Here is a 24,890-nt window from a genome sequence, read left to right on the forward strand (position 1 = left end):
ATAAAATGCATTTGATGTCACCAATAATGTGTTGTTTACTGTACATGAATTATGAACTGTAAGTAATATAAGGTTCAGATTTAAAACAACGAATTTTGACAATGTGTCAAATAGGTGAATAGGGTACAAATCACCATTTTGTAGGTTACACTTGTTTCCAGTGATTATTTTGACGCGGTGTATTTGGAATATTTCAATGATGATCGACTTGAAGGTGATAAAAACAAAACATTTTACTTTACTCCTTTTCACTCCCTGAGTATTCACCTTGAAAAGGTTTAACTCAACCCCCGAAGGGGGGTAACTTATAAATGATATTTTCTACATTTGCTGCGTAGAATTCCCGTTCCATGTGTTATTGTCGTCATCTCCAGATCTTTCTTCTCCAAGTCTGTGTACGTTACCCCGTCTTCTAACGTTGCTACCGCCAGTGGTGCCACCCGTTGCACCCCCGGAGGGAGTTATCGGACGAGAGTTGGAGGGCTCAGAGGGGGGGAATAAGCGTACCCTGATCCAGTTATACAGTTGCTGTGAAGGTTCCAGTATGAAGGATGTAAATAGTTGAGTAATGAAAGCTGTAAAAAAAGTTTTCAGTTTTAAGACTACGTCAAAAGTGAAAAGTTAAAATTGCTGTAAGACAATTAGGATAATAATTATAAGTGTACCCGTCGCGTATATAACCAGAAACAGAGACGAATTAAGGGCCATCCATCCCTGGCAACTCATCAGGCTAATGGGCCTTATATCACTTTTAAATATCAACTCTCCTTTGCGCTGAAATCACAACCTGTGTTACATCTCCGTATGTCCCAAAAATATTCTGTATTTATTGTAGTAAAGATAATCTCTCTATCAATGGGGGCTGTTCAATTCGGTGATGTGGGAAAAACAGCAAAACATCTAATTACAAAACAAACGGAATCACATTTCATCGGTAATTAAATTTAAAATTTTCTTCAAAGTGAATTTACTTAACTATTCTCTGCGTCTGACTAAATCTAATCTATTGAATATAATTGGCAAGAAATGTCTATTTGTGCTTTTACTATGATAGTTCGGGTTCGCCTAGTATTACACTTGTTTGTTACATGAATTTTAAATTCAGTTTTATAATAGTATATAGATATATTACTATAAATAACACATGTATGTATTTAGTAAAACAATTTTGTCGAATTATTTCTAAGCATTCCGAAAATTCGGTGATTTCAAAATTTAGATAAATATCCCTTTTCTGTCTCTGTTCCTCAAAGTTAAGGCAAATATAGTCCACCAATTTGGATCACTGCTATGCTATAGCTTTCGTTGTAGGGTTCTTTATCGATTAATTAACTTACTAATAAATGTGGCAAAAGTCGAAGGGCTGGCCACTGTTGTAGGGATCCGCCGTGGCAAGACCAGTAACGCGGCGGATGGCGTCAGTTGCAGCCGACGAAGAGTTGCTTCAGTGTCCGTTAGCTCACGGCGAGGGAACGCCGTCCATAGGGAAAAGTTCGAACGTGTTAACTGAGGATAAAAAACCAAATGATGGGCGTGAATTGGGTTCACAAAGTGAATGATGATTCAATATTAAAAAATGCAAATGCAGGTGCCCTTTAGATCTTGGTTGTTTCTGTGATGGTCGGACGGCGTCGTTTTTGCTGTCACCAGAGCGCGCACTATACAGGGTTGCAATGCGCCAACCACCAGGGCCATTATTATGATGAATGAGTTCCTAGCGCACAACCAGATTGCTGATGTGTTCGCGGAGAATTAGTCTTAACTCCTGCACGATATGTAAACTTAAATTATTATAAAACTAGGTAATCTTTTATTATATATTTCCAATTTTATGTGTCTCGTTTTATTTTGTTATAATTATTAATACAAAGATCGAACACTCAGAAAAAATTCCTTCGATCCGGCCGGATTCGAACCGATATCTTGTAGCATACCGTGCCAGACGCTATACCAACTAAGCCACGGAACGAACGAGCGGACCTCACGAATTTTTCTATGTGCTTGTTGTCAAGTCTTTGTATTTGGTTTTTCAACGACTTTTTAACCGTAGCGCCATCTATGAGAAATCTATGAAAGTATATCATAACAAAATTAAAAAAACATATAAAGTATATCATTGTAATTTATTATTCTAATGCTACATACTCAATAAGAGTATGTAGCATTCAATTTCATGATTTTTTAGATTTTATTGCCGACACAGGAGCCAACTTTCCTTTCAATTGTGTTTTATTTCTTTGTTAAAAATTCGTTATTTGTTTTGTTGTACAATAAAGTGTTTAGTAACATACATACATCGCCTTGAAGTCTGCAGACAAGAAATTCATACCTGTCCGTATAAATGCGGAAGCGTAACGCTTCGCGCGAATCTTTGTCTATGCCAAAGTCCACCACGCTGACGTAATGCGGGTTGGCGACTTCCCGCACCAGAACCTCACCTGCAAGTTATCGGCGACGTACTGGTGCACTGTGGCCAGGGTGCCGTCAGCTTCGAAGTGCGCCGTGTGCGACGTGCCGTCCGGCATCTTGAACTGGATGCGTGCATGTGTGCCAGCGTCGCCTACCCCTGCAAGTACACAAAATGTTACACTTGAAATCGTCATACTGATTAAACTCTACGGCTCATTCGTAAGGCAGATTCCCCTGAGAAGAATTAGCAAGAAACTCTAGGGTTGATCTTTGTAATTATACATTTGAGTGCATTTAACATTTCGACCCCTCCTACGTAAAGCATCGTATGTCGAAATTGCCAAGTTTACAGGGGAGCGTTTTAAAGTTTTGAATTCACGGAAATGAGCATAACACGTGACTTTAGCATATCTCAGTTTTATTCGGCAAACCCCGTTACTAACACAGAGTATTATAAAATCCTAGAAATCGGTTAGATGAACAACCACAATTTATGTAGATTTTAAGACTTTCGTGGTTATCACTAAATGATTGTCACTAGTATCAGGTTTCTTACCACGGTATGACTTCTTTTTATTTTCATTACTGGACGGCGGCAGATGACAGCTTTAAGAGCAGACATATCTGTCTACCCTCTTGCGCTGTCGACGACTACCTTCACCGCGATTTGTTGTGGCGTTACCATTGTCACTCACTTTTTTCACACAAACCACACTCACTGTATCCACACGCGAAACTGAACTCGAGGTGTTTTTATGTTTTTTTTGTTTTTATTTTTATATATAATACAGACAGATATGTCTGCTCCTAAAGCTGTCATCTGCCGCCGTCCAGTCAACCCGTGGCCATGGAGCGTGCAACCGTTCCGAAATATCGGGAAAATAAAAAGAAGTCATACCGTGGTAAGAAACCTGATACTAGTGATAATCATTTAATCACAATTTATTTTATGAATTTGATGAATGGCCCTTATTTCGTCTCTATTTCTGGTTATACCCTCGATGATTAGACATAACTGTTTGATGAGTTTACCATCTCAATAAGTCACAATGTTTGACCACATTCATGTTTGTGAGATTACTACACTAGTTTATTATAATTATTAATACAGAGATGTCTCCCCAGTAAGCCGTGATAGACGCTATGCCAACTAAATCACGGAATGAATTACGAATTTTTCTATGTGCTTGTTGCAGATCGGCGACGACGACTTTTTACCGTAGCGCCATCTGTGAGAAAACTATGAAAAAAACTTCGTATGTACTGACGGGGCTGCGGCGCGGCGCTGTGCTGCGGCTGCGGCTGGTCCCGCGCCCGTCGCTCCGCCCGGTCCTGGGCGATCTGCTCCAGGATGCGCTGGCGGGCCAGGTTGTTCTCCATCTTCTCGCGTTTGCGCTCCTCCTGCAAAACAACATTTTTTGCGATTGTTACACGTAGGAAATGAAACTTTTCTTTTGGACTTAAATCGTTATATTGTTAAAATAAAATAATTTGTAAAACATTACGTAGCGTAAATTGGAACGCATCTTTGAAAAAAATAAAATAAAAATAAGGTAAGGTAATTAATAAATTTTGCAACAATAGTGGAACGTAGGGTAGTGGATTAATATTAGACACATCAACTATATAACCAGAAACAGAGACGAAATGTCATTTAATTTGTTTGAAAACTATTCTGCCAAATCATTACGGTGAGAACTGCGTTCCGATTGGTCTGCCCGAATTCGAAACAATTGACGACTGTCTACAACGTATAACGGTATAAATATCTTTTTTCCACCATATCGGGAAGTATGCGTTTAATTTCTATCAGTGAGTTCTAAGAGCTTTATATATATGTATATATAATGAATGAATTATTTGTTGTGAATGGGCCCTAAGTTGTGCAATCTGGTACTCATAGTACATGAAATTTCCTAGTTCGAGGTCAGATAATTAATATGAATTTCTGGCACATTTATAATTCACACCCATCAAGTGTATAACCAGAAATATAGACGAAATAAGGGCCATCCATCCCTGGCAACTCATCAGGTAAATGGACCTTATATTAACTTTAAATATCAACTCTCGTTTACGCTGAAATCACAAATTATAAAGTTGAAATAGTACCGCGCCAACAACTGACCTGTGTGTACGTCTTTGTATATTCCAAAAATATTCTGTATTTATAGATTTTAAGACTTTCGTGGTTATTCACTAAATGATTATCACTAGTAACAGGTTTCTTACCACGGTATAACTTCTTTTTATTTTCCCGATATTTCAGTCAAGAGTCAACCCGTGACCATGGAGCGTGCAACCGTTCCGAAATATCGGGAAAATAAAAAGAAGTTATACCGTGGTAAGAAACCTGTTACTAGTGATAATTATTCTGTATTTATTGCAATAAAGATAATATCTCTAACAATGGGGGCTGTTCCATTCGGTGGTGTGGGAAAAACAGTAAAACATCTAATTACAAAACAAACGGTATCACATTTCATCGGTAATTAAATACTTATAGCAAAGTACAGTGGTCGATTTGAATTGAAACAATTGACAACACCCGTCAATTGTTTCAAATTCGGACTGGCCAATCGGGGCGCAGTTGTCACCGTAATGATTTGGCAGAATAGTTTTCAAACAAATTAAATGACATTTCATCTCTATTTCTGGTTATATACTCCATGTTCACACCCCGCCATGGTCTCCTCGAAGGAGACTCGTGGTCTAACCTTTTGAGGGGTTCACAGTATGATATATTTGACAACTTACCTGTATCTGCTTAAGTTCCTGATCGGCTTGCCACCTTTTCAGTTCAGCCACACCCTGGCCTGCTGCACGACGTTCCAGCTCCTTCTCTTTCTCTAACTAGAAATAAAAAGTATTACGGTGTAAACTATTTTTTAATTGATCGAAGTTTGATGTAACGGTTTCACTGTTTGAGGTAATATAGAACTTATTTTCTTAGATTTGGATGAAATTTAACTTAAAAATTTAATCTCGCTCAACAGTGAAGACTTGTACCGAATTAATATGGAATTTGGTACTTTATTCCCATAAAAATCCAGCCTTAACTTTCTTGCAAAATATAAGCTTGAAATAAAGAGCCTAGCAGAAGAATAAAAAAATATATTGTGACATGCATTTTTTTAAAATTGATATAAAAGAAAAGTGCGGTAGACATGTTTAAATAATTATCAGCAACACTGCGACACCAAAAAAAGTCCAAAAAGCAGCAACACTTAAACGTTAAAATATTCAAAAACTTGACTAAACTAATAGGAAATGAAACTGTTTCTCCGGATTTAAATAGCGTATATTTGTTTTTTCAAACAAACCGACGTTTCGGGCCCTTTACAGGTCCTATGGTTAGGTTGACTGAGGTGGTACAGTCTTCAACCAGTTATGTCTAATATTGATGCAAACCACCCTATTTTTTCACTATAGTTACAATAATTATTAATTAAATACCTTATTTTTAATTTTACAAAGAAAATATTCCAATTTACGCTACATTAAGTTTAAAACGTAATGGAGGGTGTGTTAAACAATATACAGAAAATTTTGTTCGGTAACTCAGACAGCCCTTAGATTGTAACAATAATGACATTGACTTATATATGTCAACATAACATGTACTTTAGTTTCCATAGTCTAAGGTGCTAACCCTTCACAATGACGCCGCGTACCAACAGAGATTGTGAAAGACCAGTGAATCATTAGTAAAATTCCCAAAAGTGCAGTGTCGAAATTAAGGTTCATTCGTGTAACTTTTAGAGAATCGAGAATCGGTCAATTAGTATAATTAGTTTAAGGCAAACCTGTGTAATACTTTCATTAATGAAATCTTATAAAAGGACACAAATTGCCTTTTTAAAAACCTCCGTCAAAAGTTAAATGGTAGGACGGAGTATAACATCGTAAACAACAATTTTATTTATGTCGCATGAACCCAAATTGTTTTTCCGCTCTCAAGGACCCCTTGCGGACTAGAATCGGCCACTTTGTGAATCTTCCAAGTATATATGAGAAACTTTAAGATGAATCTTAATTAATCACCTCTTTCTCCTTATCTGCTTTCTCCCGTCTCCTGACTTCGATCAATTCTTTGGCCCGCTCCATTTTCTCTTGCATTTCAGCTACACTATCTCTCGTTTCGGGCTGCGGGGTTAGAAATAACGAAAATTAAAAGATAAAAAAATACGTTACCACAAAAGACACCAAAATAATTATTAACTACTGAAATTCAGAAAAAAGTTAACGAAACAACAAAGTAGGTAATAAAAAAACAAAAATATAAACAAACTAATTACAAGAAACAAGTAAATACAATGCTACTTTAAAAAAAAATGAACCTACTTTTAACAAAGGACAGAAAGAAATGTAAACCGACTAAAAGGAAAACTGTCATACATACAGCCGTTCACTAGCATTGGTGTCCGTCATTGCGTGAAGCAAAAAAAAATTGTCTATGCTATTACTTGCTTTGCGTTTAATTATGGTGCACGAATATACCTGCACCACACAATTAAAAAAAAAGCGGTACAATAAAGGGTTTTCCAATATTTCTGTTTCGTATTTTTTAAATATTCGTCGCGAAAATGAGATCTAGTGAGAAAAGTGAAAATAAGAATGGACTCTACTCCGCATAATTTAAAAAAAGGAGCAAAGTTTGTCATCGAATCTATTATGTTTTATATTTTCTATTATATATTCTCCTTAATTTTTTAGTCTATTATCATTACGTCGCATTGTTCCGAATGGTTACCATGCCAATTTGCTATGCAGAGGTCCCGGGTTCGATTTCCGGGTCGGGAGAAATACTTCTATGGCCTACATTTATTTCTCTCGTGAGTTTGGGTGTAATTTGTGGTTGTCTACGTGTGTTCATGGCAACGGCGACACAGGATTTCCTCAGTGCGGGGTTATTAGCGTTAAAAAAAAACTGTTTGAGAAAAGCACAATATATACCTCGGCGGGTATGGAGAATGCCTGACTCGTATAATAGAACTCATATTCGTCCAGCAATACTCCGCAACAAGTGACTTAAAAATACGGTCAAGTGTCTTCTAAAGTCTAAATACTTACTTGTGCGGAACTCTCGTCAATCGGCACGGCTTTCACTGGCTCTATAGGCGTGGCAGTAGTCAAATTGGCACTACTGGGCCCAGGGTCACCAGGTCTAACTTTCAGCTTCCTCACACAGACATCATCGTCGCACACGACCTCGTATTCCTTCCCTGACCTTGTTACTTCGTGAAATTCCACTTTCTGAATCTTAGCTGGAGGACTGGAAGAACGTTCTAGAACAAGAAAGTTCTCATGTATAGTTGTTTACACACGAAAGTATTCTCAATTAACAAGTATTTATTTGTTTGACCACCACGATATTCAATTATTGTTGTGTGTGTATGTGAAATTGCTCCATTTTTTTTTTTTTTTTTTATATACATGACAGGCAAATGACTCCACTCCACCTGATGTTAAGTGGAAAGTGGTATCCAAACGCGAAGGAACCTAGTGCAGCGATGAAATCTTCACTGCACTAGCCACCTCCACCCTGCCTGCCTACAATATGCCTCTTCACGCCTCGTTTGAAGGACCCCATATCATAAGAGAGAGGGAAGACATGTGCCTGAAGGGAGTTCCATTTGTCAACCGTGCGGCAGAGAAAGGAGCCACCGAACCTTTTAGTACGCGATGGAATTCGGCAGGTAGTGAAACGGTGACTACGAAGGCCAGCACGCGTGCTTCTGAGCAGGAACGGTGAAGGGGGGATGAGGTTGAACAGTTTTGTTATAATTATTAATACAAAGTTTGTGCTGCTGAGCCCGTCAATCAGTGGTCTAAAGTGTGGTCGGCCCATGGGCTTATATACAATGTTAAAAAGAGTGAACTGTTGGCGTTTAAATCAGGTACCAAAACCTATCCAGGGCTACCAACTTTAAGTATATGAGTCACTGGGTTACGGAAAATTTAACAGACGACGTTGCCATGGAGAGGGAACGCAGGCCGTTGGGGGTAAGGTGTAATATCGAGCCCTCCTACGTAAAGTATCGTATGTCGAAATTGCCAAGTTTACAGGGGAGCGTTTCAAAGTTGTCCGTTTTATTTGGCAAAACCTCATTACTGACATAGAGTGATCATCTAACCGACATCTAGGATTTTACAATACTCTATGTGAGTAACGAGCTTTGCCGAATAAAACTGAGAAATGCTAAAGTCACGTATTATGCTCATTGCAGTGAAACTTTAAAACGCTTCCCTGTAAACTTGGCAATTTCGACATACGATACTTTACGTAGGAGGGGTCGATATGCTGCTCTACAGGTTTGCACGGTGCTCATAAGAGGTTAAAATCCCCCATTTCAAAACATATTGCCAGTTCTTATACTTGTGCAACCTATGGAACAATTACACTAAAAAATTCAACCAATTCAACAACGCCCTCAGGGGACTGCTGGCGCTGCCTCGACTCTGTATTGCCTCAGGGATGTTCGCGGAGACTAGGATTGATGGTTTCAGGCAGTCGTTCGCAAGAGAGTGGCATCCCTGTTGGCTAGAGTGATAGGCAGCACCAACAGTCTTCTTACAGTGGTAGCAGAGCGGATGGACAGCATAATCCTTAAGTATTGGATGTCCAGTTTTGTTCATGAAAATGAACACTTCGCATTATAATAACATAGTTGTAAGTGCCTACTAACACTATATGGACTAGTAATTATAACTACTGCCTGAAATATATTCTTTCATTTCAAAGATTTTTTCGAAAGAAATTTCCGTCGATCGGGCTGGATTCGAAACGACGTCTTCTAGCAAACCGTGTGAGACACAATGCCAGCTAAGCCACGGAACGAACCAGTGGACCTCACAAATTTTTCTGTGCTTGTTTGTCGGGTCTTTGTATTTGGTTTTCAATGACTTTTTAGCCGTAGATGGCGATCTATGAGAAATCTATGAAAGTATTTCGTCACCCAGTTAGGTAACTTTACAGCTACCAGCCCTGGCTAGAGTGTCGTTATTAATTTAAATTAAATTTGTATTGAATTGATCTTAAATTATTTTTTCTGAAATTACTCCATTAGTTTGTTCTCTACTAGCTCCACTGTAGCACCACTTTTTTGTTCGGCAACAAGGAACAACTCGTAGAGAGACGCAGCACGTGTCGGTTATATCGAGCCATGACCGCATGGCCGCTTTTTTTTATTGCAAATGATATTTTAAAGTATAACAAACAAGGACGCGTCGACATTTCCCACCAAATTGGGCAGACATGGGTTAAAACCCGGTTGGATTGATTGAGTTTTAACCCACTGCCCATCTGTGGACGTATCTAATTCGCTTCAGATGACACGTGATGACCACCCGTTTGGTCGGAAAAAATGTTGGGATTGTAAAGACCCTAATTTTGATTTTTCGCGCCCTTCGACATCCATTATTGCATGAGCGAGATGCGCCTCAATACAAATCCGTTAGCCTTTCTCCTTCTTCATCTTTTCGGTCCGTGGACTCTTTGAATGTTTGAGACGGGTCCATGACTAGAAAAAGGTTAAAGGTTAGGTTGCTCTTAGTAAAAATATTCTAATTTTTCTACCTGGTTGTTCAGACTTGTGCTTCAGAGTTTCAGGCGTTGGTGATGTTTGGCCCTTGAGCTGAAGTTCTTCGGTGTTTTCGACGTACGGAGACTGGTTTCCGCCAAACACATATATGGTGGGCTCTAGGAAGGAATTAGGTACGCTTAGACGAAGGGATAGCGGAAGAAGGAGATATTAGGGAAAAGGGATAAACAAGTCCTTAGTCTCCTGCAGTGTTACTCTAAATCGCAAAGATCTGACGGGCACTGCCACAGCGTCACTCAAGCGCACAGTTTTAGTAGCAGTAGAGTTTCTTGTGGAAGAGTTCGTCCAGGGTCCGTGCCGCTAAATACTTATGTGACTAGAGATACGGCTGACTAGAGATGTCTCTTTAATAATCATAATATGAAGCTCATTGAATTTCACAATGTTATACTACCATGATGACAGGCCAAGAACTTTACGAATATTATATTGTGCATATGTTCGTAGTAAGTCGGAATACGCTTCCCAAATCTGGGGTCCGAGATACCAAGTCTATATAGACAGAATTGAACGAGTCCAAAATAAATTTACTAAATTCTTATGCTATGAAATAAGTAAGTCTTATCATTCATGCGACTACCCAAGTCTCTGTAAGGATCTGAATCTATTACCTCTAAATATTCGCCTAAAAATCTTTGATATTGCGTAATATTCTAAACATTATTAACGGTAATAATCACTGCTTTGACTTATTGGGTGATATTTCGTTTTTAACCGACTTCAAAAAAGGAGGAGGTTCTCAATTCGACTGTATGTTTTTTTTTCTTTTTTTTTGTATGTATGTTACGCGATAACTCCGGTATTTGTGAACCGATTTTCATGATTCTTTTTTTATTGGAAAGGGGGTACTTCCATAGTGGTCCCATTTCACTTTGAAGAAAATCATCCACCTCAAAGAGTGGCTGTTCACGCATGAAGATTCATTTCTATAAATAGCGCCTAACTTTAATTTAGGAGCAATTACTTTTAGCAATTATTTAGTTGATTTTGCTATTTCTCCAATTCAAGGCGTTTTTCTCTCGATATACTTTGAATAGTGTCGTAGTGAGAACCTATTTTTATTATCTTCAGTGTCAAGTCCTGTATAGTGGCGAACTAGGGGATATTTCAATGAAACTTAGCAAATAGACGTAATTCCACGTACTTTTGAGGTCGGTTTTTTTAGTACTCTGTACTGAGATTATTGTTCCTACTCGTTCTATGAGACACTATTATCTTATACAGTTCCCTTAGCGAGGACTAACTATAGACAAAATAGTTTCCTATGTAGAGCTAGCAAGAGCTTGGATAGTGTACTGAGCAATCATGATCTGAATATTGATATATTCAATTGGAATGTTGATGCGCTAAAGCGTAAGTTCACGGACATCCTATTTACCTAATTTTATTGAATAATTTATGATTAACGCAGGTATTGGGTTGTTATATTTACATAAATGCATGATGTTAAGAAATACTGCTTATTGTTCGTTTGTTTAATGCTCGTGTATGATTTCTCTGAAGCTATAGGTGGAAATTACTCCAGTAGTTCGTTATAATTTTAAACATCATTATCTTTTCAGCCAAAAGGCATCCCCCCTCCCCCAAAGAATGTCACAGCGACCTGCGCCGCTCGCATCCAGTGGATTCTCGCAGTCTTCAGCAGATTATCAGTCCACCTTGTGGGTGGTGTGCCCACGCCGCGTCTTTCCGGTACACGGTCTCTGTTCTGCTAGCAATGCGCTCTGCCCACTGCTACTTAAGTTTTGCAACTCTTAGGGCTATGTCGGTTACTCTGGTTCCCTTGCGGATATCCTCATTACTGATTCGATCTCGCAATGCAACTCCGAGCATAGTCCTTTCCATTGTCCATAATATTAACCTTAGAACTAAGTCCAAACTCATGGTACCACGTTTTCGTTTAACTAAGGTAAACGATTCTTTTATGGGGAACTGTATACGTTTTTACAATAAGATTCCGGAGAATATATTAAGATTATCATTCCCTAAGTTTAAAATTTACATTAAAAGTATTTTAATTGAAAAGTCATATTACAAAATTGAAGAGTATTTGTTAGATAAAGATGTATGGAAAGACAATATGAGTCTTGATTCCACACAATTATGATTTAAAGTGTATTCCATAGCATTTAAGTTTATTTGAAAAGAGCAATCGCTAGATTTTCTTGCTCGTTCTTCTCAGGGAAGTCAGCACAGTGAACGAGCAGTAGCTTGAAAATGACGTTTTCAACCTTCTTATGAGGTCCATGGTGAGCGACTACGCACTATACACTGGTCGAAGACTTTGGTCTTGACACACTGTGGTATTTTGTACAAGAAGATATAATTTTAATACAAAGATCGAATATTAAAAAAAATACCTTCAGTGTGTCTGGTATTGAAGGTACTCCTCCGTGTGGCATGGCCGTGAGACGCCGTGTATACGAATTTTTCTAAGTTGGTTCTGGCCTAGGTGTACGGGGTAGCTTTTACTCATAGTACGAGGAATTTCCTGAGTTGGAGACTAGGTAATTGGTGTGGTTATATAGAGCTCCTTGTGAAAGAGTTCGTCCAGTGAAGTACTGCCACCAAGCAGTAACGTCAGCATTACTGTGTTCCGGTTTTGAAGGGTAAGGGTGTTGGTGAAATTACAGGCACATGGGACTTGTCAACTTATGTCTCAGGGTGACGGGCGCAGTGGCAGTGCCACCGATCTTTGCGATTTGAAGCTATGAGTGGCACTGCAACTGTTATGGACAGGCGTGCAGCTTACCCTCAGGCGCACGACTTGTTCGTTCCGTCACTTGATATTATAATAATCTCAGTACAGAGTACTAAAAAAACCGACCCCAAAAGTACGTGGAATTACGTCTATTTGCTAAGTTTCATTGAAATATCCCCTAGTTCGCCACTATACAGGACTTGTTACTGGAGATAATAAAAATAGGTTCTCACTACGACGCCTTGAATTGGAGAAATAGCAAAATCAACTAAATAATTGCTAAAAGTAATTGCTCCTAAATTAAAGTTAGGCGCTATTTATAAAAATTATTCTTCATGCGTGAACAGCCACCTTTAGAGGTGGATGATTTCCTTCAAAATGAAATGGGACCACTATGGAAGTACCCCCTTTCCAACAAAAAAGAATCATGAAAATCGGTTCACAAATACCGGAGTTATCACGTAACATACATACAAAAAAAAAACATACAGTCGAATTGAGAACCTCCTCCTTTTTTGAAGTCGGTTAAAAAAAAGGTTCGAAGGCGTCTTCAACTGACCTACGGAACGAACCAGCAGACCTTCGATTTTTTCTATGTGCTCGTAGCAGATCTTTTCATTTTTATATTTACCGACTTTTTTACCGTAGCACTATCTGTGAGAAATCTAGTCTATCTAGTCAGAGTCTGTTTAATTAACTATAAGGCTAAGAACCGCTCCGACATCTACATATCTCTTTCTGCATCCGTTAAAATAAAAAAGGCGCTACTGAGTGAAATTTCAAATAAAAAAAGTTTGAAAAATTATTAAGGATGAACTTGAAATTCTTATTATATCATTGTATTTGTTTTGTTTAATAAGTCTGACCTACATGAGAAGTACCTACTCACTGCTAGATACTTAGTTAATCATTAAGTAGATCTATAATTGTGTAAAAGCGTGCTCGCCAACATACTGTTTCCAGTTTAGCGGGAGATAGAATTCTGTAAAATGTGTACTTTTTGAAAAATAAATAAATAAAAATTAATTGCATTGTTGACAATTTAATTTGTCCGTTGAAGTATGACCTAGTAAGAGCTTAGTTAAACTGCTGTTTTCCTTACCTGTTTGTTCAGCGGGTTTGTCAACCTCCTTGGACGGCAGCTGCACCGTGGACCCCTCGGCATGCAGCAAATCGGCAGTTTGCTGACGGATGTTCTGCGACGATGTGGACGGCTGTACTGGGGAGGACGCCGCGCCTGCCGCTTTGTCTTTTTCTGCGAAAAAAAAATAATTTGTTGCTTTGATTCCTTTTTTATTATTATTTATTGCACACGAAAAAGCACAGAATACATTTCATATTATTTCTATAAGAAATTTCTTCCTGCAGACTGAATACGGGACAAAATAACTATAATAACGCGTTTACGTGAACAAAAAAAAAAAATCAAAATTATGTAATGCAATATTAATAACATTCAAGTATTATAAACTAGATAACATTTTCAAAACATTATACCTATAAAATGGCGGAAACAGTAGATTAATAAAGCTCTTTAAGTGTTCAGTTACACGAGGCGAAACTAAAATAACTTCACATACGCGGGGGCGAACCGATGAACAGTAAGTGAGAATAAAAACCTGAATTGAAAGAAGGAAAATATAACTGGGACCTAACGAGAGAGCGACATTGTTTGTCCTGGAGACCTGATAAAGCAGAAACGCTCTTTCAGATACTCGGGAGACGATACCTTCTTTCTCATGCTTACACTACCGGGAACTGTGTGTCCCGAATGCTACGTTTGCATTGTGGGCCAATGCCAGGTAGGAGATTTAGGAGTTCCGGATGAACGAACTAGGGAAATGAAGGCAGGTGACTCGGAATTAGTAGATGCGAAGCTTAGTGTTCATTGGAGTATCGAGACAGTGTCGTGGCTAATATATTTAAACAAAGCTCTTCACACATAGAACAACACGATCAAATGTCGTTCACGAGATTTTTGACATCACGACGACAGACTGTCGTGACAATGGGAACAGCTAGACACGACAGTCGTTTTCAGATTTAGGCTAAGAGCGCCTAGCATTCAAAGAATTATTTGGCAGCATTAACTCAAAATATGGTAGGCGACTTTGATCATTCTTTCCCTGGTCTCTTTATATCTCTGTTATATTACTTACGATGCTCCTCAAGAATGCGATCTATCCTGGTAGCGAGGTTATCCGGTTGCACTCCAGCGCAGACAACTTCCAATGGAGTGCCATTGCGGCCTATGAAGAATAGGGATGGCACTGGCACAAATTGATCTATTCAATATAGTTAGGGTTATTATTGGGAACAAAAGTATGTAATAGTATTTAAAATATAGTTATGCTCTTTACAGTGAGCTTAAATTAATTAATTTAAAACTGACTCGCGTATCACGCACACACGCACACACGGAGGGACTCACATAACTATAGTATTGTACTGTACAACAATCATCGAGTATATAACCAGAAATAGAGACGAAATAATGGCCATCCATCCCTGGCAACTCAGCAGGTAAATGGTCCTTATATCACTTTTAAATATCAACTCTCGTTTGCGCTGAAATCACAAATTAGAAAGCTGAAATAGTACAGCGCCTACAACTGACCTGTGTTTACGTCTCCGTATATTCCAAAAATATTCTGTATTTATTGTAATAAAGATAATATTCCTAACAAAGGGGCTGTTCCATTCGGCGGTGTGGGAAAAACAGCAAAACATCTAATTTCAAAACAAACGGAATCACATTTCATTGTTAATTAATTATTAAATATGTAATTTTGCAATTTTCGTCCATTACAGCAAAGCTCAAGTTAAACTGGACCATTTAAGTGAAACAATTGATGACCCCCAATCGATGTCAATTGTTTCGAATTCGGGCTGGCCAATCGGAGCGCAGTTATCACAGTAATGATTTGGCAGAATAGTTTTCAAATAAATTAAATTGACATTTCGTATCTATTCCTGGTTATATACTCGATGCTTCCAATTTATAATAAAACAAGTAGTAGTCCTGGAGTATTTAATAGGTATCGAGGATAGTGTTGTAAATTGTCTTTGTGAACTCTGTTAATGTAACCACAATACAATAACAGCTACAGGTTGTCATTATGATCATTTAAAATAGTTACTTATTAATATATTAAGCTTATATTACTAAAATAAATGTTAATTGTGCTATCTAGAACTGAAAATCAACGATCCGAAAAATAATCTAATCGATCACAGGGTCAGAAATTTCGAAACGATTTCTCGTGAGAATCGTCTAATATATTACCGATACTTTTAGTCTACATCCCTATTTACGTCGCGATGACAGGTGTCAAAAGGTGCCTGTTATTAAGTGACGATTGTAAATCTGACTAATGACACTAGGCGCTTACTACGAGGAAAAAAGAACCTAAACACACGCTCAGAGAGGTGAAAATAACGTTGCCCGCCGAGTTTAGTTGTGCGGAACCACATGCTGGTGTACAAGGATTGTAATGTAAATGAAAGATTTGTCTGAGCATTTGCATTGTCGGCGATACACTCGGCGGAAGGCATTTATCGCGTAACCTCGAGGGAAAGACGGAGCCCTGCCACGAACATTCAAAAGTTTCATGGTACATTTAGAGGCGCCATCTATTGGTATTATATTGAATTATGGAGTCCCGAGCTGTAATTCGACCGTTCACAACTTACCTATAAGCAATAACACACATACCTAATTATGCCATCAGCTTGCGATGTATATGTATACATCTGTCGACATACCCACTGTTCTATTGTAAAGGATACAAATTTGCGCGAAATGAGTGTAATTGGGTGATCCACTTTTAAGCTTGACAGCCAGAAAGTTGCTCTCGTTTGCAAGGCGGGTGATCACCTCGGCGCTGTCGATTATCGCAGCCATCTCCACAGAAAGGTCATTGTCACCTGAAACAATAATTAACAGGTTGTAAGATGTGTTGAAAACTTTGTTTTTTGAATAAGGACGCTTTTGACTTCCATCTCACCCGAAGGAAAGTTATTATAAAGTTGACGATGCTCAACCGTCGACTTACTTACTCACTCTCGCCTTGAAAAAGGCCAAGTTATACCGTTTAGGGAACAAGTCTGCAGGCAGGGAATTCCACTCCATAGCCTTTCGCCATATAAATGTGGACGCGTAACGCTTCATGCGAATCTTTGGATTATCCACAATATAGAGGTGGAACCCCAGCCTACGTCTGGTCCCCCGATGATGAAAAGGGGAAATAATTGTGCAATTCCCTCGTGCACTCTCCGTGATATATTCTGCAGAATACCCATAAGCAGGCAACTTTACAGCGGTGTTCAAGGCTCTGCAGCTTCGACTCTACTAATACCGAGTACCTACAAGACTCTTGGCACGCTTGTCATAACTCAAAACATAACACCACTAAGGTTCCCGAGCAATATTATAAAAAAAAAGTTAGATCTTCAACTATACACTACGAGATCTTGGTTGCCTCTTACACGCCATTTTGAATTTTTTTTCAAGCAGTCATGCATACAACTTACAATATAGATTGCTAACATCAATAAAAAACAAGAACAGTTATATGAAAAATCTGTTGTGTCACGTTTTCAAGATATATCTACATTAGGATTTAAAGATTTAATTTCATAATTATTTTTTTTACATATAGGTGCCATAGACAAGCACAAATTACATCCAAACTCGCGAGAGAAATAAATTAAGGCCATACAAATATTTCTCTGGATGGCAGTCCAACATGGTAAACATTCTGCCACTGAGGCTGTTTTGAAGTCAAAGTAAATCTATGAATTTGTTTTTAAATATTATTTCCACCAAATCGCATCATATCACATTTGCACTGAGAAAAGGAAACTGTAATCCAGTAAGACTTGGTAACGAAATATTACCACATTCTGATTGTGTGAAGTACCTCGGTTTTCACTTGGACAGACATCTCACATGGAAGCATCACATAAAACGAAAAAGAGATGAAGTCAATCTCAAATATCGTAACCTTCATTGGCTCATGGGAAGAAATTCAGCATTATCAGTAGACAACAAACTTCTAATCTACAACTCGGTCTTAAAACCCATTTGGACATACGGTATTCAGCTGTGGGGTGTGGCTAGCAAGAGTAATATACTTTGTCTCCAACGAGTGCAGAATTGTATCTTGAGGACAATAGTCAATGCCCCTTGGTTCACTCGTAATGAAGAGATCCATGGTCATCTAAACGTCATATCGGTAGCTGCTGAGATCGACCGACATAAAACTAAGCACAAAGAGCGACTATCCTGCCACCCGAACCCACTCATCGCGGAACTTCTAGATCCATCAACTATGGTCAAACGGCTTAAGCGAGGCCATGTTCTATAGTTGGGAGATGCGGCACTGGCCGCTCCACCAAAAACGTCTTTTCTCGTTCAAAAGATTCGCTTATGGCCTGGCGGCCGATTGCAAATAAAGTAATCATACAAAAAAAAAAAATTATTTTACAATCAACAAGGTCCACCTACAGCAGTATTCAGCTACAAACCTGATATTGATCTTTGCATTGCGCAAAGTATAGGTTTCATATGAGGCCGCCATTTTGCAATTTGTGATTGCCTATGTGTGTGCCCAAGGCACCTGCGACACAGGGTTTCCCTAGTGCAGGTCTATGTTGAGTGCGTGCATTATTTATTTATTTATTTTGGAAAAATAAATCAAAATGGCAGATTGAAAATAAGCTGAAAATTTTCAGTCCTTTGCAGTACATTTCAAAGTATTCTGAAGGGTCGCTTTCAAGGTTCAGAAAAAAGAACATTCTCGTATCTATATGTCGTAACAAATCTGTTGTATGCAGAATTATGAAAAACATCTGGTTTGTAAATGTTACAACATAAAATAAAGAAAGAAAATACAGAAAGAAATGTTGAACTGAACAATAATAATAATGTAATGGCACCCTGTGTTCCAAGGGCGGTAAGGACGCAATTATAAACAGTTCCACCCAAATGGCATGGAATGTTTTTACATACAATGTTTAATATCAGATTATTTATATTATATTTACAAAGTTTTTAAATCTCACAATAATCTTTAATTTTTTTACTATTAAAATGTATGATTCAACCAGAGGTTTGCAAACTTTTTTGTATGATAGTCTGTTTTGCATAGATTCCCTTTCTCATATTGAATTATTTACAAAATCATCAACTTCAAATGAGTGTTTGATGACTGACACAATGCCAGTAAGGGTCGTATTCCAGAACTCTACTCAATGCTCAAGTCAGGACTTGAGCAGACTTGAGTATGATTTCAAGCACTGGAAATACGACCCTAATGGCAAGGACTTGAGTATGATTTTCAGTGCTCACTGCAATACTCAAGTCCTGTCTTGAGGATTGAGTAGAGTTCTGGAATGCGACCCTGAGATACTTTATATACAAAAAAAATTAATATTGTGGTAGTTAAACATAGTGATATTCAACAAACTTAATTAAGTTTAAAATACTTTTCCTCCATGCTGTATACACTATCTACAGAAATATGCTTATGGCAGTACTCAATATGTTTCCAATTTCAATAAAAATTGCCACCAAAATTAGGTAGAGAAAACTATCTTGAAAATTACCCTTAAAGTACCTTCCGTGCTTTATACGCTATCTACAGACAATAGCTACAAAACAACTGACTCATTCCTAAAATCGATTAGTATGTTTATGCGGTATTCAATGCTTCCGACGAGAAAATATACGTTTAAAAGTGATTCTTACTTTATACAATTCGGTGCATTAACACAAATCGGTGTCGTTACACGCTATGTATGACGTCATTTTCACACGATCTCTTAAACATTGTCGGAAATGTAAATATATGCCGCAATCATTATTTCAATCGTTTTTAATAGTTATTGAAGTTATATATTTGTTTAAATGGCTTTAAAAGAGGACAACAACACATGGGAAGGTGAATAATGTTTTGTAACGTATATTTAAGGCTGTGTTTACCTTCAACGAAGACGACAAAAATCGCATTCTTCTGTTTTGATAAAGTCACCGCCTCCGCTATACTCCCGCCGTACCAACGCATTGTCGTTGACCGCAAATCAGTTTTCTAGCACAGTTACAAACGCTTAATGCTTATTTCTTATGTTTTTCACACATTTAGCACTGGTGCAACCAAAATATTACGTGACATGACACATTAAATTTTGACATTTTTGACAGAACATGTGACGTGTATTTTGGGTCACTTTCTTTTCGTTTAGAAATATATATTTCTGCAAATTAAAAGTTATAATTTTAAAATTTAATTAAGCTATATATTTAACATTAATTAAATATTGAATATAGAGCGAAAAGTCTCGTCCTTGTTATTTCGTTACGTTACAAGAGGTACGCCTACTCAACACTAGATGTCACGAGTGAAAACTAGCTACAAAAATAGCGTGGTGATACAACTACTTTATACTAGATGACACTTACAACAAACGTAATTATTAAACCATAGTACACCATTGGACATAATTACGTATGTGGCCTATTCTTCATATTATATGCATATTGTTTAGTAGGTAAGAGCTCAAAATTTAAAATAAAAGAAGTTTTCATATATTTAATTTATTTGATGGGCGCTAGAGGATGGGAAAAAAAATAAAAGGCGCGGTGACAGTGCCCCATAGGTCTTCGCAGTTAAAAATTGCCCTCGGAACAAAAAGGGCACAACTTTAGAATAATAACGCATAGAAACCTAGTCCGCGCACGCTAAGTGAGGCAAATTGAAGCGCGCCAAAAGGGCCTACACGAGCGGGCGGGGCTTTAGTGCTCAAGGTCAACTTGCACCGCGAACAGCTCCAGAATTTTAGCTAAAAATGACTAAATGTGCGGTAAATGAGTGTAAAAATACGTCAGACAAACATAAAATAGATACTAACATCACATTCCACAAGGAAGTAACGCGTTTCAACTTGTATTTTTATATAAATATTCACTAAAACCGAAACTTAACCTACTACTAAAACTAGCCTACATGAATTTGATTTTTGCCTCACTTGTGACAGTTCGTTTGATATGAAACTATCATTCTATGCGTTAGTATTCTAAGGTTGCATACATATTTGGGATCAGGAATTAAAGGCCAATGTTACTATTTCTTTGTGGAAATATATCTCATTATGTAATTGTTGAATATATACAGCAAGCTCAAAGGGCATAATTGATTTCAAATGAGATTATTTTCCTGTAAAAAGTCATATGTCACTTTTATTTAATACGTTAAAAACGCTTATATCAATCAAAGGATTTTATTTAGTAATGTATTATAGAACTGTGTCCTTATTACGTAGTTCATATACAATATATTAATAACAAAAAAAGCAAATTTGTGAGTCAAGTATTAAAAGTCACATGGGAACCGAATATAAAGGGCATATATAATTTAAATATTTTTATTTATTTTTTCTACTAACTTAAAACAGAAAATTAAGGTATTTTTTAAAAGCGGCTGACTAAAATACAATGATAGTTTCTGTATAAACAATGTGGTATGTATTTATAATATAAATAAGCTACTGAATATACATTTTTACTTATCTTAACTATTCTTTTTGTCAGAAAAAACTAAAAAAATTTAAGTACCTACACACATTTTTCTCAGAATTTATAGTTTGCTACTTGTGCTTTTCTTTCTTCCGAAGGCAGAAAAGCTCTGAGTTGCACTGAAATGCTACGAACAGGCGCGTCGCTTGCCATCAGGAGACTGCCTTGCCCGTCTCGTCATTTGATGTCATAAAAAACAGTTCACAATTGATTTATTAATGTGTTGAGATAAGTAAATGACTTTATTATCATAATTTATTTTTTCCCTCTGCACACGGTTTCAAATTCACCAAATCGGTGTTACTTAGTCGCAAATTAGGAATTACCCAGTATCTATTGTTATTATCTAGATTATCGATTATTTTAGAACAATGTTTGCAGATTAAGATATATTTTTTTCATATAAATATTTCGTTTAAAAAACTGCATCGAGTACATAACTAGAAATAGAGGCCATAAATTCCTGGTCTATATTCCAAAAATATTCTATATTTATTGTAATAAAGATAATATCTCTAACAATGCGGTGCTATTCCATTCGGTGGTGTGGGGAAAAACAGCAAAACAGCTACCTGCAATTTTCATTCATCATAACAAAGCTCAAGTTAACTGGTCGATTTGAAGTGAAACTAACAAGTCAAATTGACGACACCCGTCAATTGTTACGAAATCCGGCTGACAGTTATCACAGTAATTATAGGGCAGAATAGTTTTCAAACAAATTAAATGACATTTCGTCTCTATTTCTAGTATCGGGTATATAACCAGAAATAGAGACTAAATAAGGTCCATATATTCCTGGTAACACATTAGCGATGCAGCTCTTATAAATTATCAACTCCCGTGTGCACTGAAATATAGACAGGCCAACTACTGACCTGTGCGTACGTCTCCGTATATTCAAAAAAATATTCTGTATTTATTGTAATAAAGATAATATCTCTAACAATGCCGTGCTGTTCTATTCGATGGTGTGGGAAAAACAGCAAAACATCTAATTACAAAACAAATGGAATCACATTTCATCGGTAATTAAATGTTAAATAAGTAAGTTTGCAATAATTATTAACACAAAGATCGAACACTCAGAAAAAATTCCTTCGATCCGGTCGGATTCGAACCGGCGTCTTCTTGCATACCGTGCCAGACGCTATACCAACTAAGCTACGGAACGAACCAACGGACTTCACGAATTTTTCTATGTGCTTCCGTCGTGTCTTTGTACTTGGTCTTTCAACGACTTTTTAGTCGTAGCGCCATCTATGAGAAATCTATGACAGATTTATCACCCAGTTAGTACCTTTACAGCTACCAGTCCTGGCGAGAGATGCCAAAAAAGTTTTGACGTTGGCTCCGCCCAAATTTGTGAAACAAATATATGCCTGAAGTTCGCGTGACATGCGACAGGAGATGTTGAATTTGCGCATTAAAAGTACCAAATTCGTTTTAGTGGAATAACTTTAAAACTAAAGGGATTAAAAAAAATCCGTAGTGACAGTTGTCGATCATGCATGAATATAATTAATTATCTAATTTTTGTCCTAATAACCTGTAGCATTTCGAGTATGAATCGAAAAAATGTGAAAATTAGAGGTCATTTCGTGATTTATATCTATCGAGAAAACTTTATTGTTTTATGTTTCTGATTAATGTCTATGCTTGAATATATCGTGTAGTTACTCATACAATATTTTATTTTTAACTTTAAAGTAGATATACCCCTCTAAAATCAAATCGAAGATTAGGAATTTTTCCTCTGCTCCCTCTTAAACGAAATTTCTTAAAAATGTAACAAAATATAAAAAAAGTTAGTCACGGAGTAACTTTTAGAATTACTTATTTTTACAGATGGGACAGTCATTTGCTATGAAAGAAAAGGTGAAAGGATTTCGAATGGGGAACGTAAGCTGCATGGACAGTGAATTGTTTTTGTGAGTTTTTGTGAGGGTAATCCAACTTACAGGCGTATAGGATTGCTATAAGAGCTCATAGTAGGCCCCCTGGAATCTTTCATTTCTTAATTTTAGTGAAGAGGCGTGCCCTTTAACTCCGATATTTATCGAATAAACAGATTATGTAACAAAGATTTTGCAAGTTGATAAATTTTGATACCTGTCTTGTTTGATAATTATTAAATTATTGTGTACACAAATTGTCAAACGCAACATCACGATTCCAATCAGACAATGTCTTCTTTTTTAAACCCGCTCACATTCACAATCAAAACTTCTTCATAAATAATTTATAACAAATAAAACATCAAAATAGTTTCGTGAGTCTAAAAATAGTGTAGTTTGAAGCTTCACTTTTGCAGGTAATGCTTCTTGACAAGTTGTATCTCGTTTAGATATTTTGTAGGAGATCATTCAATAAAACTGGTGTCATTTGTGACCCCAAGATAGTTAAGCTTAAAGGACAGGTCTATAAATCCATCATTAGGCCTGTCCTTTTATATGGCAGTGAAACGTGGCCCGTACTTGAGCGCCATAAGCAGGAGCTGCGTGTCACGGAAATGAAGATGCTGCGCTGGATGTGTGGAGTTTCACGGAAAAACCGTATCAGAAACTCCCGCATCCGCGGCAGCCTTCACGTCCGTGACATTGCAGATAAACTGCAAGAAAGCCGCCTACGTTGGTACGGCCACATCTTACGGAAACCGGCATGCTACGTGGGAAACAAATGTCTGGCTATGCCACCTCTGCCGGGCCCCGGTAGAAGGGGCAGACCCAAGAAGTGCTGGCTTGACGTCGCCAAGGGTGATATGCGTGCCAATGGTCTCACCACTAAGGATGCCGAAGACCGTGCAAAGTGGAGGAGAAAAAGCAGGAAAGCGGACCCCGGGCTTCGCAGCAACACTGCTGAGGACGCAACCAGGACAACGCTCAGATGAGAGAGAGAGAGAGAGATCATTCAATAAAACTGTTTGCATTCATTCGAAAATAATTTTTATTTTTATTTAGATCTTCATTTCCTATATCAGAGATTAACTTTGATGAATCAATAGGCTTTCTTGATAACCATTCGTGAATCCACCAAAGTCTATGTTTTCGAGATATTCTTTTTTTAGTTTGTATACATTAACAATCTATTATGCAACATAATTCAGATGCCACCGATATCATGTTTGCTGCGATACTAAAGACGTACACGACAATCAATTTTATTTACATGTTTATTGAAATTATTTTCGTGAAATAAATTTCAAAAGTTTCGTTATGTAAATTCGGCATTCGATTACCTAACCTACAAACTCCTAAACGAGTGCGATGTCCTGTCTGTTCGGCAACTATATATCCTGCAAATATTTTCGAAAAAGCACTCAAACAATCCATTTTTATTTCGTTATTTTAACCAATCTCAGACGACTCGATACCTTTTCCTCTTTTAGGTACATAACTCCGATCATCTCTTTCTCATAGATTCTAATGTTTCCTTGGCACATCCCTTTACTTTAAATGAAATTTTACTTCCCAATATATCACGATGAATAAGATAGAATGTAAAAAGATCATCAAATTCCGGCTTAAGAATAAGGGAGCGACTGTCGCGTCTAGCCTGTTCCCGTATCACGGCTATCTGTCGTGACTGTGTCGTGGATGTT

General features: G+C 37.5%; 1 protein-coding gene across 2 annotated transcripts; it reads right to left on the reverse strand.

Annotated features, from left to right (window-relative positions):
* On the reverse strand, positions 1 to 19,796 carry LOC113227571 (UBX domain-containing protein 4). 2 transcript variants are annotated; one of them, XM_026460523.1, is made up of 12 exons: positions 19,700 to 19,796; positions 16,504 to 16,641; positions 14,874 to 14,999; positions 13,817 to 13,969; positions 9,989 to 10,111; positions 7,483 to 7,697; positions 6,454 to 6,555; positions 5,167 to 5,262; positions 3,678 to 3,810; positions 2,439 to 2,566; positions 1,338 to 1,506; positions 1 to 575 (listed from the first exon to the last, which is right to left on the reverse strand). In XM_026460523.1, the coding sequence occupies exons 1-12, from the start codon at positions 19,779 to 19,781 to the stop codon at positions 322 to 324; spliced, it is 1,719 nt and encodes a 572-aa protein (XP_026316308.1). In that variant the 5' UTR covers positions 19,782 to 19,796; the 3' UTR covers positions 1 to 321. The 2 variants fall into 2 exon arrangements, with proteins under 2 accessions (XP_026316308.1, XP_026316310.1); XM_026460525.1 differs by lacking the exon at positions 9,989 to 10,111.
* Between the last annotated feature and the right edge of the window lie 5,094 nt (positions 19,797 to 24,890).

Source organism: Hyposmocoma kahamanoa, unplaced genomic scaffold (assembly GCF_003589595.1).
Source record: "Hyposmocoma kahamanoa isolate Upper Pololo Valley unplaced genomic scaffold, ASM358959v1 211, whole genome shotgun sequence".
NCBI lineage: Eukaryota > Metazoa > Arthropoda > Insecta > Lepidoptera > Cosmopterigidae > Hyposmocoma > Hyposmocoma kahamanoa.

What these genes read in the sequence shown, in the direction of transcription:
- LOC113227571 (XM_026460523.1), bottom strand. Translation starts at nt 19,781, where the DNA reads ATGCGTTGGTACGGCGGGAGTATAGCGGAGGCGGTGACTTTATCAAAA. An exon ending in TTTTGTCGTCTTCGTTGAAG is followed by an intron (nt 16,642 to 19,699) that starts GTAAACACAGCC and finishes TTATTGTTTCAG; the next exon opens with GTGACAATGACCTTTCTGTG. An exon ending in GCACAAGTCTGAACAACCAG is followed by an intron (nt 7,698 to 9,988) that starts GTAGAAAAATTA and finishes TTCTTGTTCTAG; the next exon opens with AACGTTCTTCCAGTCCTCCA.